This window comes from Indicator indicator, chromosome 6 (assembly GCF_027791375.1).
Source record: "Indicator indicator isolate 239-I01 chromosome 6, UM_Iind_1.1, whole genome shotgun sequence".
In the NCBI taxonomy this organism is placed as follows: Eukaryota; Metazoa; Chordata; class Aves; order Piciformes; family Indicatoridae; genus Indicator; species Indicator indicator.
Genome location: NC_072015.1, coordinates 10,904,052 through 10,921,749, shown reverse-complemented (window position 1 = coordinate 10,921,749; position 17,698 = coordinate 10,904,052). Strand labels below are relative to the sequence as shown.

The 17,698-nt window shown below is 39.2% G+C and overlaps 1 protein-coding gene across 1 annotated transcript in view; it reads left to right on the top strand.

Moving 5' to 3' along the window:
• KIF13A (kinesin family member 13A) overlaps positions 1-17,698 on the top strand; it is a 107,133-nt gene that overhangs the window by 44,280 nt on the left and 45,155 nt on the right. Inside the window, exons 4-9 of the mRNA XM_054381844.1 lie at positions 5,261-5,321; positions 12,802-12,894; positions 13,371-13,551; positions 14,611-14,698; positions 15,996-16,130; positions 16,648-16,760. Of these exons, the coding sequence (XP_054237819.1) occupies positions 5,261-5,321; positions 12,802-12,894; positions 13,371-13,551; positions 14,611-14,698; positions 15,996-16,130; positions 16,648-16,760 (671 nt within the window). The remainder of the gene's footprint in view (positions 1-5,260; positions 5,322-12,801; positions 12,895-13,370; positions 13,552-14,610; positions 14,699-15,995; positions 16,131-16,647; positions 16,761-17,698) is intronic.

Sequence of the window (17,698 nt, the reverse complement as noted above, 5' to 3'; positions counted from 1 at the left end):
TTTTTGCAAAAGCCTTCATTTTATGTTCATGTTCCATCACAGGCATGTAAAAGCTTAATTCTGGCATTTCTTTGACAAAAACTTAACAGCTCCACCCTTGTTCACATGTACCATGTGTTTGTTAGGTACAGTTAGGTGGTTATTCCCATCCTTAAGCTCTGATGCCAAAACTGAAAATGTGTGAAATATTTATCCGTTTGAGACTGAAGAAGGTTCTTTTCATCAGTGGAAATAGGCTTTGTGAGTTTGTAAAGATGTGATATAAGGTTTGGAAGTGTCTTGATATACACAAGTATTGGGCTACTGCATGTAGTTGATCTTCAAATTGGGATTATTTGTTTTAATATGAAATTTCATGAATATTAAGTTTCTTTATTTTTATGTTAATGAACTACTTTATCATCAGCCATGGATGAATTATGGTCCCAGGTCAACTTGGTAGCTCACAAGCTGTGATAGAAATTATGTAAGGTGTTTTTCTGTTTCTGCAAACATCCTGTTTATTACTAATCTGGGCCTTTTAGTGCAATTTTGTGACAAAATAGCTGATCTGAGCTGAGATTTGTGAGCTGTGCCCTAGGCCATCTTCAGATTTCTGTGCTTTAGGCTTCTGTTAGGTCTTGTCTTTTTCATACGGTGACCAACTTTTTTTTCAGTTCTTTAATGATTTCCATTTACATTAAGGTTACTGGTGGAGACTTTGACATTTCCTAATGTATCTCCTTCACTTATCTCCATCACCACTTGTAATAGGGATGTAAGAACAGCTGCCTGGTGAAGGAAAACTTCTCTTCCTCAGTTCTCCCTTGCTTTCCTTTTTAGCAACCAGGTAGCTCTGTGAGTCTCTTCAACGTATCAGACTGTTTCATTGAGAGCCCTGTGAGCAATATCTACACCTGTCCAGCACAACTTTTTTCTGATAAAAACCACAATATGATTAACAGACCATCCCAGTCAGATGGAAGTGGCTATTAAGTGTTTGCTGTACATTTACAATATTTTATAGCTATGTAGACAGTATGTTAGGGATTATGTTCAGTCTGGGTAATGCAGTGCTGGAGGCCCCAGACTCTGTAGCCTATACCAAGGATTAGGCTTCAAACCTACTAATAATGAATGTGAAATTAGATTCTTTTCTAAACTAATTATGTCATTTGGCTTAATCCAGCAAGCAGTTAATAGTGGATATGGTACTCATTACTTGTAAGTAGTTCACATAAGTATCCTTGCAGGTATAAACCCTTAAAATCGTTAATTCTTCAAGGCATTGATTAGGTGCTTTAATAAAAACAAGTTTTGTAGACTATTGTTTTGGCTAATTAAAGTGGGAATACCCTTTGGCTGTCTCCTCTGTCAGCAGCTCCCTGGGAGTGCAGCCTTTTACTCTGCACCTCCAGTGTGGTACACAAGATTTAGTTACCTGGTCTGCAAACCAATCCTTGGTACCATCTGTAAGCATGGAGTGTTATCACTGCTAGAAGCTGCCAACTGCAGAAAGTGCTGTTTCTTGTAAGAGACTAAGCTGAAAAGTTAAATCACTGGAGAGGATAAGTGCAGAGTCCTGCATCTGGGAAGGAATAATAAACTTCACCAGGACAGGTTATCCATGGTACAGCAATGTGCCCTTGTGGCCAGGAAGGCAAATGGTATCCTGGGGTGCGGTAAGAAGAGCGTGTCCAGCAGATGGAGGGAGGTTCTTCTCTGTCCTAGTGAGACCTCACCTGGAATATTGCATCCAGTTTTGGGCTCCCCGCTTCAAGATGGATGGGGATCTACTCGAGAGAGTCCAATGGAGGGCTACCAGGATGATTGAGGGATTGGAGCACTGCCTTATGAGGAAAGGCTGAGAGAGAGAGACCTGGGGCTTTTTAGTCTGCAGAAGAAAAGACTGAGAGAGGATTTAATAAATGTTTATAAATATATGAGGGCTGGGTGTCAAGAGGGAGGGGATAGGCTCTTCTCAGTTGCACTCTGTGATAGGACAAGGGCCAGGGGGTATAAACTACAGCACAGGAAGTTCTACCTCAACATGAGGAGGAATTTCTTTTATTGTGAGGGTCACAGAGCACTGGAACAAGCTGCCCAGGGAGGTTGTGGAATCTCCTTCTCTGGAGACTTTCAAGATCCATCTGGATGCATTCCTGTGCAAACTGTGCTAGCTTCTATGGTCCTGCTCTGGCAGGGGGGTTGGACTCGATTTCCAGAGGTCCCTTCCAACCCCTAATATCCTGTGATCCTGTGAAGAGAATTAGTTCTGTTCTAACTCAAACCAGGACAAATACTTAGAGGTTTTTATCTTCATCATAGCATAGACTCTGGATCTTGACCCCAGGTATGCTTCATCACTTTTCTTGGGACTGCATGTGCTGCATTTTCATCACTGGATGTCAGGAAAATATAAGCTAGTGAATTATCTTTGTACTGGGAAGATGATCAAAAGGGTCACTCTTCAGTGAAATTTCCACCAGGAATTTCCTATGAAATGCCTTTGTGATGATTGTGTGGAACAGCCTCACTGACTGGGACCAAGTTTCTTGCTCTTTTATGCCTCATTTCTTACTCTGTTAATTCTTGTATTTGGACTCTTTTGCCAAAGATCTTCAGTTGTTTTGAAAACTGCTTTGGTTGGATGCTTCCTGAAACCATCATTGCTGGGAATGTTCATGGTGGCTTTTTCGTCATCACCCATCAAAGTACTTGTTAAATGTTTGCCTACCTGTTTTCATGGAGAAGGGAAATTTACTGTAGCTGCTCTGTGTTTCACAGATAGTGCATGACCCTGCCCCAGCAATTTCCACTTCTTTGCCTGACAAGGTGGTTTTTGTTGTTGTGGTTTTTTTTGTAATCTTGTTAGTTCTGTTAGAAGGAATTAGTGCTTTTCCAGAACAGATTTTATAAATGTACTGTCTGTGCCCTGACTTTTTAGTATGAAAATATACTCAAATTCCGTATTTGCATTTGTTTTATTTTGAAGTCTCTTCCTATTGCATAATAATTTTTTAACTTTTAAAAATCAGTCTAACCAAGTTTTAGCTTTGGAAAAAAAAATCCAAATAAAACCTGCTTTTTTACAGGAAACATTTTACGATAAGCACTTTTTTTTTTTTTAATCTCTTCACAAGATCAGTGTTAAGATTAGGAGTTATTGAATAATCCTGCTATGATTCTCAGTGTTAGCCAGGGAGAAAAATGCAGGACAATAGATAAAATCAGTCTACAGTACTGCTGTATTGACATTTAAGTCATTACATATGAGCATGTGTAGCTGGGTAACCTTTGTAACTGGGCTGTGTGATCCACTGCAGATAACAATTTCAAGGTAGAGGAATGGGCATCTGGTAGATTTGGATCTCTACAATGGGGATGGTGGGTTTTTTTTTTTTGTTTGTTTGTTTTGTTTTGTTTTTTTGGTAATTGAACTGCTGCTGTTTAACTGTTGAGATACTAGGCATTGTTACCAAGTCCCATAAGGAAAATTTCTGTAGAAGTGAAATGTGAGAAGAGAAATAGGAGTTCTGGGACTGTAAAAGTTGATGACAGAGAGTTCTTTATGCTTAGATTTGAAGCACAATGAACAAATGCACAGAAGTAATTTAAAATGCCCCTACTTAGGTGGAGGCCAGAAGATAAAGTGAAGTAACTGCTGATTTTGCCTGCAGTTCAGTGGCAAAACTACATTTTTGATTCAGTCATACCAGGGAACGTCCTGAATCATGAAGCGGTGTCTGCCTGTGGTGCAGTAAATGACTCTGACTTCCCTGTCAGGTTATTATTATTACGGGGTATTTTTTGTTTATTTGTTTTCACATCAGAAGGGAATTGCAGAATTCATTTCGCTGTTGTGGACTGGGTGTAGTCTCAGTATCGAGTCTTTGTGCAGGCCGTTTGATATGTTTTGTATTAAGCTGGGGGAAAGGGAAGGAGGTGAAGTCACCATGCTACCTGCTTTTATCCTTCTGAAATACAGCAAGAGACATTTTGGGAGACCAAGGAGATCAGTTGTTGAAAGGAGGTTGTAGTGAAGTTGTTGTTGGTCTCTTCTCCCAAGTAACAAGTGACAGGATGAGAGGAAATGGGCTTAAGTTGTGCCAGGGCAGGCTTAAATTGGACATTAGGAAAACTTCGTTACTGAAATAGTGGTGAGGCATTGGAATAGGCTGCCCAGGGAGGTGGTGGAGTTGCCATCCCTGGAGGTGTTCAAGAAACATGTAGATGATGTGGTGCTTCAAGATAGAGCTTAGTGGTCATGGTAGTTGGGTTATGGTTGGACTTGATCTTAAAGGTGTCTTCCAACCCTAATGATTCTATGAAAGCCCAGGCACAGAAAAACTTAGACCAGACAAAGTTTTAATAAAGATGACTTTCCCCATGCTTTTTTTCTTTTGTTCCCCACCCTCTCCTTCTATGCCCCCCCCCCCCCCCCCCAATTCTTTCTCATTCACTCATGCACAGTCAGTATACCATGGTAAAATGTGGACAATACACTGCAGCTGAAGTGTGCTTGTGGCAACATAAAGCTGCCAAAACAACAGTGTTAAATGTCTGTAGCAGGATGTTAAGTGCTGTAACAGGATGCTGTTCAAGGTCCACAAGCCCACTGAGCACAATATTGAATCTCGTTTGATTTCTACCCAGCTGGAACTCTTGACTGAAGCGATACTCAGTCTTTGCATTAGAGTAGGCTCTGATAGCTTGCCTAATGGAGCTACATTTTCTGGTTGTAGTTTTTGAGCCACCTGTTGAGATCCAGCACTGTGCTCTTGATTCAGACAGGTAATCTGATACTATTAATTTACTCTTTAAGGCTTAGAAGTTCAGCCCCATGCTAAAAGTTGTGTGCATCTTGTATTGGTGTCTTTTAAATAGTCATCATGTTGTGCTCTGTGTATTGAATCCTTTCAGTGTCATTTAATTTCAGTGTCATTTCATTAATGTTGGCAAAAATGTGTCAGCATTAGTACCTGGAGAAAAGTGGAGCTGATTGTTAGGTGTTGGCTGTGTTTTGAAGACTGTATGAAAGGATACAGTAAGCAGTATTTTGCATTGTGTATAACACAGGTAGAAAAGAACTATTGCACTGCTGCAGCTCTCAAGATTTCCCAAAAGTATTCCAACTGATGAAGCCTTTTTGCACTTCTGATGTAGTATCCATAAGAAGAGTAGAGCTTAACTGCTGTTAAACAGTGATGGATTTGCACAGCTTGAAGTGAAATATCTGATAGCCTGAGTTCCTAATTTGTCTTTTTATGTGCTTCTACAGGTGTTTGCCTTTGATCACTGCTTTTGGTCCATGGATGAATCAAACACCACAAAATATGCAGGTAAACTATTTTTCATTCATTTGACAGTGTAAGTAATTTTAGAACATGAGGGCTAGGGCTTTTGTGGGATTTTCTTGCATTTTGTACTGTGATGCTCAAGTGACTTCCTCACAGAAATGAACTTCTCGTTTTTACAAGGATTGAGTCATTAGATGATCTGTCCCTGGTGCTTAGGGACATGGTTTAGCGTTGACCCTTCAGTGCTGGGTCGAGGGTTAAACTGGATGATCTTTGAGGTCTCTTCCAACCAGATGTATTCTGTGATTCTGTCTTTTCCAGCCTAAACCATCATGTATGATCTGAGTGCTAGTGCCTCAGTTTGGAAGGCATGCAAGCTTTAAGGTGTCCAGTACACTATTCAGGAGGATGATTTTGCATCTAAGTTGTAGTGTTCTTTTTGTTGTCCCCTGGAAGAGTCTAGTTTTGGGATTGATTTCAATTTCTGCCAAGAAATTACTTCTGACTAATGGTGGTGGTGAGCGTGTGCGTTTTCAGTGCTTTGTGTTCCTGGACATGAGAGGAATAAAATGTGTTCTTCTCAGATAGTGTGATTATTTCAGGTCTTTCAATTAATTCATAGTCTGATCGTTCACATCCTTATGTTTCTAAGTAATCAGCTTTTTGACTTCTTCCTCCCAAAAGCTGGATAATCCACACAAGATTGTAATGCTTGTAGTTAGCTTTCTCATACCTGGATTTGTGTATTAGCATATTCATATCTCATAAGAGGACTTGTTTGATAGAGACATCTCTGAACAGTGGCATTTCAAGACTGGTCCATGGAAAGGGGTGGGGGAAGTAAGCATTTAGATTAGATATTCATGTTAGGAAATTTTGTAGTCCATAAGAGATCTTGATGATTGACAGGGTTAATCAGCTCAAAGTTTGGGACCAGTGGTCTAATAAATGAAATGATATATTTTAATACAAATACGCTGCACTGGCTGTTGTGGCTGCTGGTATGAAATCCCAAATTTTAGGAGTTGCACTTGATCATAGATTCTGCTCTGTTTCTTACTTACCTAAGCAAAGGGAGATTTTTGTCAGGAAAAATTCTTCTTGGTTGATATATCTTTCGGTGACCAGCTGCATAGCACAGTATTCATAGATGTTCAGGTTGGTAGAGCCATTTGGGTGCTTAGCATCTCTTCTGTCTGCACCCCTCTGATTTCCTTTTAGAGGAAGGAGGTGATGGTACCACCCAGATTTTAGGCCCATGTGCCTCCTGCACTGTGGGGGTGTGAGCTGCACCTGTTGGGTGCACCGTGGTGCTGATCTACTTGTAGGGCAGAGGTAGACCAGACAAACACTCCTAACCAGTTAAACTTGTTTCTGTCTCGGTTTAACCCATTTCCAAGTTAATTCAGTGGGGTTCTAGACCTATCTGGTTTAATTTTTTTAAAGTAGATTCCTCTAGCCTATTTCAGAAGTTGCCATTGAATTAATCTCTTGAGAATTGAGGTCTTATTATCTGTATGCAGATGAGCCTTGCAAATAGACATGTTGTCTATGTCCAGAGATCATGCCATAGGTTGTTACAGAAAATCAAGTTTAGAGTCCAGACAAACCACTTGACAGCCTGAGTTGTTGAGCTAAAACTGTAATTTCTTGGTTGGGCAATGGACTACAGAAGGGGTGCTGATCTGGAAGCTGGACAGATGCATTAAATACTCCCTGCTTAAAGTAACTCTGGGTGGATGCTTAAGTTCAACATCAGTGGCAAGAGCAGTGATTAGTTGCACAATTAAAATGAAACATTTATATAGCTTGAAAGCTAAGTCCAGAGTGCTTTGTAACTGTAACTAACATAGGAACTTCAAGCTTAAGTAATGTTCTTGAAAAGGACAGGAGACATACTTGGTAAAACTTTATATCACAGAAAAGGAGTGGAAGATGTGACAGTTTAACAAGAGATTCTCAAGTACTAGGCTACTCTATCAGTCACTGCTTTTTGTGCAAAGCCAAAACGTGTTCACTTTACAATACGTTGAATTCTGTTGTGTCCATGATACCATATTAAAGATTTGTTTGACTGACATGTGTGAGCCATCAGAAAACCCACAGAATGGTGCCTACCACAGACAAAGCACATCTGAATTCTGTGTTTAATTAGGTGGGTAACTCTTCCATGTGTGTTCGGGTTTTGTTGTTGTTTTTTGTATTTTAATGTAAACAAACCCAAAGTTTATGCTCTCCTGGAAAAGCGTGTTTGTTATAGGATACTTAAAGCTATCACACATGATTACGGGATGGTTTTATTTTTCACTTTCTGATTGATCTGCTTCACTGCTGGGCCTTATTAATATTGTTTGCACAAGACCAAGATTATTGTTTGGCTAAACTTAATTGCATGGGTGATTTGTAACAGTTCTCAGGCTGTGGGAGAATGGATCTGATCCTGACTGGGATTAGCTGTCACTTTTTTCTTGCACTGAACTTCTTGTGTGAGATACCTCCAGCTTCTTTGGCTGAACACAAATCTTCTTTTGAATGTACTAATTTTCTTTCTGAACTTGTATTTGGAGGGATTGTTGCTGTTGGTAGCAGAATTGCTTTTGTAGCAATTCTTTCCAGTGAAGTAGAAAGCGAGTTCTACGATGAAAAAACGATCCCAGCAATATTAATAAAAGAAATAGTGAATGAAAAACATTTAGAGGCCATCTTTGCAGCTGTCCTTGCAGGACTGTATCTCTCATAAAGGCACTAGAGAGTCTGAGGCACAGAAGAGGAGTGAAGTCTTTACAAGAACGTTGTGGAAGTGGCGGTTTGGTTTGGCTCCTTAATAACTTGATATCCCATCTTAGAGACTGCAAGATGCAGAACCACCTCTGAATTGCTCTTAAGGCTGAAAATGAAGTGTTTATAATATTTGTTAAAGTGGATGGGGGGTTTGGTGAGTATTTTGAGTGGTTTTTCATTTTTTTTGGTTTTGTTTTTCAAGCCAACCAGTCAGCAGGTAGAGGGAAGGTTACTCTGTATGCTTTTACCATGTATTTCCAAACAATTTGTGGCTATGTCATTCCAAGCAAGGAATGGTTAAAGGCCTCTGGGTTTGTGCTGATCATACTAGGTCTGGCATCTTTTTTTCCTGATGATTTAATTCTGAAAAATCTAGTTGATATTTGGGGAGAATATGAACCTCTTATCAGTAAGGGAAAAAACTCCAAACCTCACATCTGAAAAAAACAAAACCAAACAAACAAAAAACCCAAACAAACCCAAAAAACCTACCCCACAAAAAAAAAAAAAAAAAACCCACCCAAACCAAACAAGAACAGTAAAACCCAAACAAGCAAAACCCCCAAACTATTAAATAAATAAATCTATTAGAAAGGAAGGGAATCTGGTTGTAGGGCAGAAAGAGTTTACCTTGATCTGGAAAAGGGATGAACTTTGCTCACTAGCCTCTAGGAGAGGTGTTTTGAGAGTAAGCAAAATAACTTATTATTGTTTATTTCTTGACTTGAGTGGGTCAAGAGTCAGAGTCAGTTCATGGGTAAGGACACACCTACTTGCCTTGAAAAGTTCACAGACAAATAACAGCTTGTCATTTTGGTGAAGAGGAGGACACTGAGAAATTCTCAGAGATGAGAAGAATTCTTTTTTTAAGTGTGGGCAGTAGTAAGAGCCTATTAATGTCTATAATGAAGTGGATTTTTAAAAGAAAAAAAAGAGACCCTTCAAGAGATGGTACAAATAACTATTGTAGCACTTAGGCAAGGACCCCATGCTGTATCCACTTCTCTGTGGATTTTTGCTAAACTCCCTAAGCTGCATTCATTATCTTTGGCCTGAAATCTCAGCTCTGTGTTTCTGCAGGCTGTGTTGTCCTGAATAGCTGAACATCTGACTTTGGACTAAGCTCTAATTTTAAAGGAAATATGTATGCTGACTACTACTGCTCTTCCAGCTTCTCTTTTAAAACAAAACAATCCAGGCAACTGGCTTAAAGAACCACAAGCTTCTACCCTCATGAGAGATCATAAGGTGTGGCTTTTGAGCAGACACTGAACGTCTGCAGTTCTGAATAACATTTAGGCTGCAACATGGGAAACAGGAGAAACTTCTTCCTTTCTTACTGTTCCTCTGATTTTTTTTTTTTTTTTTTTTTTAAGAGGAGACTCTACATAGCATGTAGGACTCAATTTTCTCTCATGCAGCTGACATCTGACCTGTACATTTTGGGAGCAACTTAGTTATTTGGAATTATTTTAGTGCTGTATGGGTCAGGCACTTAAAAGGTAGGTGTTGCAGCACCTAATTTGAAGCACTGGAGACCTTTTAGTGTATGAAGGCTTCAAACGTTAAAGACTCCAGTGACTGGTCAGGCTGCAGTGCTAGCTGTTGTGCTTTTAGATTCTTGTTAAGCTGAACCACAGACATCTTTCTTCCCATTTCAGAGAGACTTAGAGTATTATCTAGCAGAGCTTTTAATAATTCTGATCTCCACAAATCCACATTTTATTTTAACTGTTAGATCATGGAATCAACTGCAATTTATTGCAGTCAATATTTGCTTATTAAAATGTTCTGGATCAGAAATTAAACCATGTAGAGATTTGAGGTTTCAGTGTTGTACATAACAAGTTATTACTTGGTTCTAGCTATGTAGGGAAGGGGGCTTCAAGAATGGCAGCCATGTGTCATAACACTGTAGTCACAACCTGGTTGAATGAGTCTCTGCTGATATGAGAAAATTATCCCTATTTCAGCTTGACAAGTTGTCTAGTATTGCTAGTTCACAACATCTGAAAAACAGACACTGAAGCTACTAATTTTTATTATGGTGCATCTCAAATGTGCTTGTCACTAAATGAGCAGATCTGTTAACTGCCTTTTTAAGAGGGAATTTTGTTGGAAAGGGTGTGGTGCTATTGCCTGCCCTCACTTTTCTACCCTTTGTCTGGCCAGTATCGCTAGTGTAGCAAAGTTGAGAATATTTGAACTTGTAAATAGCTTTGTTTTGCAGATTGTGACAACAGGTCCTAGGGTTCCTCTGCCATGTGGAGGAACACCTTGGAATACTGTCAAATCTGATTTGCTGACCAGGGCTTTGAAAATTGCAAGGGCATGATTTGGAGGATGAGAAGAGGAAAGAACTGGGTGGAGGGCCAGGCCCAGAGAGTGGTGGTGAACGGTGCCACATCCAGCTGGCAGCCAGTCACTAGTGGTGTCCCCCAGGGATCAGTGCTGGGCCCCATCCTGTTCAATAACTTTGTTGATGATGTAGATGAAGGAATTGAGTCCATCATCAGTAAGCTTGCAGATGACACCAAGTTAGGAGCAGGTGTTGATCTGTTGGAGGGTAGAAGGGCCCTGCAGAGGGACCTTGACAGGCTGGATGGGTGGGCAGAAGCCAGTGGGATGAAATTTAACAAGACTAAGTGCAGGGTTCTACACTTTGGCCACAATAACCCCAAGCAGTGCTACAGGCTGGGGACAGAGTGGCTGGAGAGCGGCCAGAGACGGAAAGGGACCTGGGGGTGTTGGTTGATAGTAGGCTGAACATGAGCCAGCAGTGTGCCCAGGTGGCCAGAAAGGCCAATGGCATCCTGGCCTGTATCAGGAATAGTGTAGCCAGCAGGACAAGGGAGGTTATTCTTCCCCTGTACTCAGCCCTGGTCAGGCCACACCTTGAGTGCTGTGTCCAGTTCTGGGCCCCTCAATTCAAGAGAGATGTTGAGGTACTGGAACGTGTCCAGAGAAGGGCAATGAAGCTGGTGAGGGGTCTGGAACACAAACCCTATGAGGAGAGGCTGAGGGAGCTGGGACTGTTTAGCCTGGAGAAGAGGAGGCTCAGGGGTGACCTCATTGCTGTCTACAGCTACCTGAGGGGAGGTTGTAGGCAGGTGGGGGTTGGTCTCTTCTCCCAAGCAACCAGCAGCAGAACAAGAGGACACAGTGTCAAGTTGTGCCAGGGGAGGTATAGGCTGGATGTTAGGAGGAAGTTCTTCACAGAGAGGGTGATTGCCCATTGGAATGTGCTGCCCAGGGAGGTGGTGGAGTCACCCTCCCTGGAGATGTTCAAGAGAAGACTGAATGAGGCACTTAGTGCCATGGTCTAGTTGATTGGATAGGGCTGGGTGATGGGTTGGACTGGATGATCTTGGAGGTCTCTTCCAACCTGGTTGATGCTATGATTCTATGATAAGAGAGAATACTTTAAGTATCTAATTCTGACAATGATGTGTATTGTATTCTGTCGTGTCAAGGTATGTATTGGACTTTGTTTTCAGGGACTTTGTATTATCTTACATATTTTCCAAACCTAAATGTTCTGATAATTCATGCTGGCTTAGAGATTCCATCTAAGGTTTTCAAATGCAAGCCTGGGTAGATAATGTGAGGCTTTTATTTTAGAATCGTTAGTAATTTCATAGCCCCTCTTCACACATTAAGGATCATGGAGTACAGTTATTCTCATGCAATGTATTGGGATATAGTTAGAAATTTTTAACACGAGCGTGTTCTGTTTTGAGAACTATGGAAATCACTGTTGCATCACTGTACAAAATTTCTTGTAACTGACAACTGCTGAAAGTAAACTGCCAAAATGGGAGATTCTGCTGAGCATAGCTGTTTTAAAAGGTCACCAGGTAGTGGATTTAAGTTTAAAACCAAACATTGGAAGGTATATAAGTACTTTCCCTAGCTTAGATCTACTTACTTTGTGTGTACACATAGCTGGTGCAATTCCCTGATCTGAACTAAAAGCAGACAATCCATTGGCCCTTCTTGCAATGTACAGATTCCAGGCTTTCCTATTAAAAACCTAACCACTACGCCTGTTCTTATGTTCAACATGTAAAAGCATGAAGCACGTCTAATATCTGACTGGCATGGGGAGACAATGTTCAGACTATGAAATTCTGCAGCTGCTGTTTCAAACTATACCTCTGGCAGAATATATCCTCAAACAGCTCTGAAGTCTTGCAGCTTCCTAATATGCTCTTCCTCCCTGAATGTTATTGTAATGCTTTGGTCTTGCTTCCAGCATCACCTTGCCACAGAGTTAATCATAATAGTTTGTGGTGAATCTTGAGACCAGTTCCCAAGAGAACAATTACAGCAAATACCATGCTAGAAATAGTAGTATCTCTAATAGTCTAGTTCACTAATAGGTTTGATTGCTATTCTGTTTCAGAATCATTTTGGGTATAGTTTGTGATTTAAAGGATGTATATTTGCCAAATTTCCGCTTAGCTGTCTAAATTTTATATTATTTTCTAAGCATTCAGCCTGTATGACATCTCTCAAATTATTGCTCCCTTTATAGGAAAATCAGCAAGGTATTTGAATGCAGAGGTATCGATTACACTCATTTCAGCCAACAGTTTTGAACTTGTCAGTCAGTTGTATAGGAAAATATTTGTTCACCAGTCTTTACTCAGTAGTAAAAAACAGATGGCAAAGCTTTTTTTTTTTTTTTTTTTTTTCTTTTTTTCCTATTCAATTTAAAATAAATTTAATTATTTTCTAGGTCAAGAAGTGGTGTTCAAGTGCCTTGGAGAAGGAATTCTTGAAAAGGCCTTTCAGGGATACAATGCTTGTATTTTTGCCTATGGACAGACAGGTGAGTCTTCTGTGCTAGAGGGGAATGATGCTTTTTGTGCACATGGGAAGGACAAAACAAAGATTAAGCTAGATAATATTTTAAATTGTATTTTGAAATGCCATAATGTTAAATGTCAAGCAATAGCACAGGCAGTGACCATGTAAATTTCTTAAAGCAGCTCTGTAAGTATGTTCCTAGTTGCTACCTCTTGGAGCCACTTTCCAAGCCTGAAAAGAGTAGTTCATACTGAAGGCTTGTTCAGTCTTGTGTTTGAGTATGTTCAAAGAGGTCCTAAATAATGGCTTTGCTGAAAGAAAACTTTGAGATAATTTCTCTTTTTGTTTACATGTGCTTTGTAGTCCAAACAACAAGCTGTCTGAAATAGCATGTCATGTTGTTGTGATACGTGCTTCTGGAGGAATAAAAATGCGCTTCATGAACAAATTAGTATCTCAGACTTATGTTCTAAAGCATTTTCTTCTTTTTCCCTTTAGGTTCAGGAAAATCCTTTTCAATGATGGGCAATGCAGAGCAGCTGGGTCTGATCCCACGGCTCTGTTGTGCTTTATTTCAGAGAATCTCTGTGGAAGAAAATGAGTCCCATACTTTTAAAGTTGAAGTGTCCTATATGGAAATCTACAATGAGAAAGTCAGAGATCTGCTTGACCCAAAAGGGTGAGTAGCATTACTCTCCCTCTCAGCCTTCCTTATTTTTGTCTGAAACTATAAAAGTAGAAATAAATTTTGGAAGTTTTTCTCAAGATGTATGTTTATACCACTTCCTTAGAAAGGATTAGATACCAAACATCAGAAAAAAAAAAAAAGTGAAGTCTGTATATGAAGTAGTAACTTGCACAGATCAATTTAAACTTTGGGATGCCATTATAATGATGCAAACAAATACTGCACGAAGTAGTCTACCACCAGAATGTGAGACTAGGTACAAGTAAGTTGTTGGGTATTTTTGTCAGATGATTCAGATCATGTTCAGGTAAGAATTTTTGTCAACTAGAAGGAGTTTGAAGCTTATTTACAACTCAATTTTTGTGCTTCAGATGTTGAACTTCTGAATGCGGAAGGGCAACTCTGCAGAATATGCTTGTGGCACTCTTCCATATTGTCTACATAAAAATACTGGTTAGACTCTGTGGCTTGGAGACATCTAGACGAGGTAGTGTGATAGGCTTTTTCAGCTGAGTACTGGTTTTACATACATGTATATATGTACTACATGTATATATATGTACTACATATATGTAGTATATTATGATTCTTGAACATAATTGCACTAGGTGGTGAGTAAGTATGCAAGTTAGTTAAAAAGGTAGATTTAAAACTTTCTTGATAGATGTCGAAGCATGAAAAATACAAGAAGAGATAAAACTTTAGCAAATTGGTGGAGGAGGGTTGATACTTTTTTTGTTTCCTTTTTTTGGCAGCTTCCTTTCCACCAAATAACACGTTTCAGGTTTTGTTGCAGCCACTTACTGGGGTGGGAGGATACATTAAAAATAATTCAAGTATATAGATTAACACTGGTTACATTAATGTGTTCTTGTGGTTAATTTGATTTAAAAACCATCTGGAAGACTCTTTTTTTCCTCCTGATACAATTAAAAGACCCAAATTGTTTTCTTTTATATAGAAGATTCTTACAAGTTCATACTATAACTTTTGATGTTTCAATTAAGTCCACACTAGTGGATTGTGCATGAAGTCTATTTTATTCCATAGGAGTCGGCAGTCCCTTAAGGTTCGAGAGCACAAAGTGTTGGGTCCATATGTAGATGGCCTGTCTCAGCTGGCTGTTACAAACTTTGAGGTAAATCTAAACCAATGACAAGTTTATAAATAACACCTGTGTACATAAGCAACAGGAATATATAAGAGGAAAGTGTCCATCCAGGTATTCTGCTTCATGTGTTCATGGTCTCTGTCAATCACAAAGTTCTCTGATGCTTCAGGAGTATTTATTTCATGTAAAAGCATTGAATGCTGGTTAAAAATAGAATAGTAATACCTCTTTATTTTGCAGTGTCTATATGCAGTATATATAGTATACACCAAGAACACAATTTTTCCTTGACACAGGAAATATGAGGCTTCCAAAACAAGAATGTTAATATTAATCTTCCTATGACTTGGTTGTTGAATGCAACCTCTAATTTCATACAGATGTATTGTGTGGGAAGCTACAGTGTGGCTTATATAATTCATAATTTATATCATGACAGCACCTGAGCCCACCTCACTTACCAAAACACATTCAAATAAATCAATGAACTACTACAGCTACAATGGAAATATTGCAGGTAGTGCAATTGTATGAATTGCATAGGCTGTCCATTTTATAAAGAAACTGTTTTGGAAATACTAGTTTTATATGAAGAATTAACTTCAATTTTTTTTAATATGTGTAAACCATTTTGCTTTTTTTTATAGTGATTTTTATTTCTCTGAAGCATTGTGCATGTTATAGTTATGAAAACTGCTTTTGCAGCTTTTATGGTGAATTGTCTGCTTTGAATAAAGAAAGTGTGCTTTCCACTTCTAGAAAATCTTGTTCATGCTTAGCTTTTGGCTGATAACTTTTATGAAAACTGTCTTGAAAGACTCAGCAAGCACGTAGACCAGACTTAGCATAGTCATCTTATCATGCCTGCTTACGTGGGAAGGTCCAGGCTCCAAGTGAGGTAACACTTTGAGCCAATTAAATGAAGACAGTATTAGTGCAGTTCAGTAAAGAGGTGCATCAGGTTCACTTGTGTAAGTAGATCTGTGATGGCCTGATTACTGGCATTGAACAATATAATCTGTAATGTGGATGTTGCCAAGATATTTCAGCAGCAGATAAGGAAATGGTGCATTGAGTGTAGTTGCTGGGCTTTTAAGCACAGCCCTTAAAACCAGAGATGTGATTTAATGTCTTTCTGTGGAATTTCATGCCCTCTGTTCCATTGCATTTCAAAATGAGTTTTAAGAATTTTCTCATTACTTCTAATTTCCCTTGTTCCTTTTCTCCCACACATACACACCCTTCCATCTAGATGGGGATTTTATTCAGCAAGCACAATACTTGCTTTTATCCCTAGCATCACTTCTTACTCTTTTTGCTCTAGGATATTGAGTCACTGATGTCGGAGGGAAACAAATCACGAACAGTTGCTGCAACCAACATGAATGAGGAAAGCAGTCGGTCTCATGCTGTATTCAATATTATAGTGACTCAGACACTTTTTGACCTGCATTCTGGTGTATGTATTTCTGTTGATTAATTTGTGAAGTTGTGGTGATTTATTTTTCTTCCTTCCTCTTCCACACACTATCCGTTTGGCTGTGTTTCTACCTTAAATGCCATGGAAGTCCAGTGATCCAAATAATATGGCAAGACCAGTTAAGACTGAGAGATCCCTGCAAAAGCAAGGAAGCATACCAGATAAAGCAAACTTTTGGGTCACATTTCAAAGATCATTGGCACCATAAAACCTGTCTTAGGTCCTAGCTGTTGCTGAAGTTTATATATTTTAATGGGCTACTCTGACAGGAAGGTTACTGATGTTATCACATAGCTGATTCTGGATCATTAGTGCTTCAACCCTTCAAGCCACTCATGTGTTTTATAGTAAATTGCTGTGAAACCTCTGACAATTCCTTTTTTCTGTCATACCTTGAATTTTATATTTTAACCCACAGTGTTTCATATTGCCAGTGTCACACGTGTTAGAACTTTGTGTTTCTTAGTTGTTGTTCTCCCATGTCCCATCTGGACAGAATTCTGGAGAGAAGGTCAGCAAGGTCAGCCTGGTGGATTTGGCTGGGAGTGAGAGAGTGTCCAAAACAGGAGCTGCAGGAGAACGTCTGAAGGAAGGCAGCAACATAAACAAGTAAGATGTTGGCATACACAGGCTGCAAAGCTTTATCTTGGCCTCCTTTTCAGGGTGTACTTCTCAACAAATTCAGTTCAAGCAATAGACCTCATCAGAAAAAAAATCAATGCAGTTTTCAGCTGCTCTGTGCTAAATACTGTGTTTCCTTACGTTGACATTAGGGTCCTGATTCATACTTGACTCACATGAGGACTGTATGAGTTTTATCTGGAAAAAGTGACAGCAGAGCTCTTTAATTAAGTATATACCTTTTGTGATTCATTTATACACCCTGTCCCCAGGCTCATGTGTTTGTCTCATCAGCTCAAGGAAGAATGCAAAGTTGCAGAGTTGAATGGCTTTGTTCCAACATGTATTAAAATATGTAAGAGTATAATTCACAGTTTAAGAAAACCAGATCAGAATGAAGCTGTGTTAGTTAAGTATTGCCTTGGGCATTTGTATTCAAGCAATGACAAGTTTCAAGGCACTTTTTAACCATAATTACTGTGATATTGTCCAAAAGCAAGAATTTCACACACTCTTACCTCTGCCTTAAATACAATAATTTTCCTGGTAAAGAAAGAGTTTAACTATTACATTAAAAGGTACTGCTTTTTCAATTTAATTTTAAAATGTTACAAAGTGTTTTGGTGTTTTAAGTTAACAATGACAGCACAAAGTGTGTTTGAACAGCTTTTATACTTAAAAATAGTTTAACTTTTTAAAAAGTATGCACGTATTCTACTCTTTCTAGCTTAATTTCTAATCTGCCTTGTGTTTAATGCATCATGTTGATAGCCACGCTGACATTGTCCTTATGCCTAATAGCAGGTGTTGTACCTTTACCCCACGGTTTCTTTTACTAGAAACTGTACTTGTATTTTGTATAAACAAAGGTGGAATTAGATGTATTTTTCTAATTCTCACAGAAGAATTCAAATGTCAACTATTCT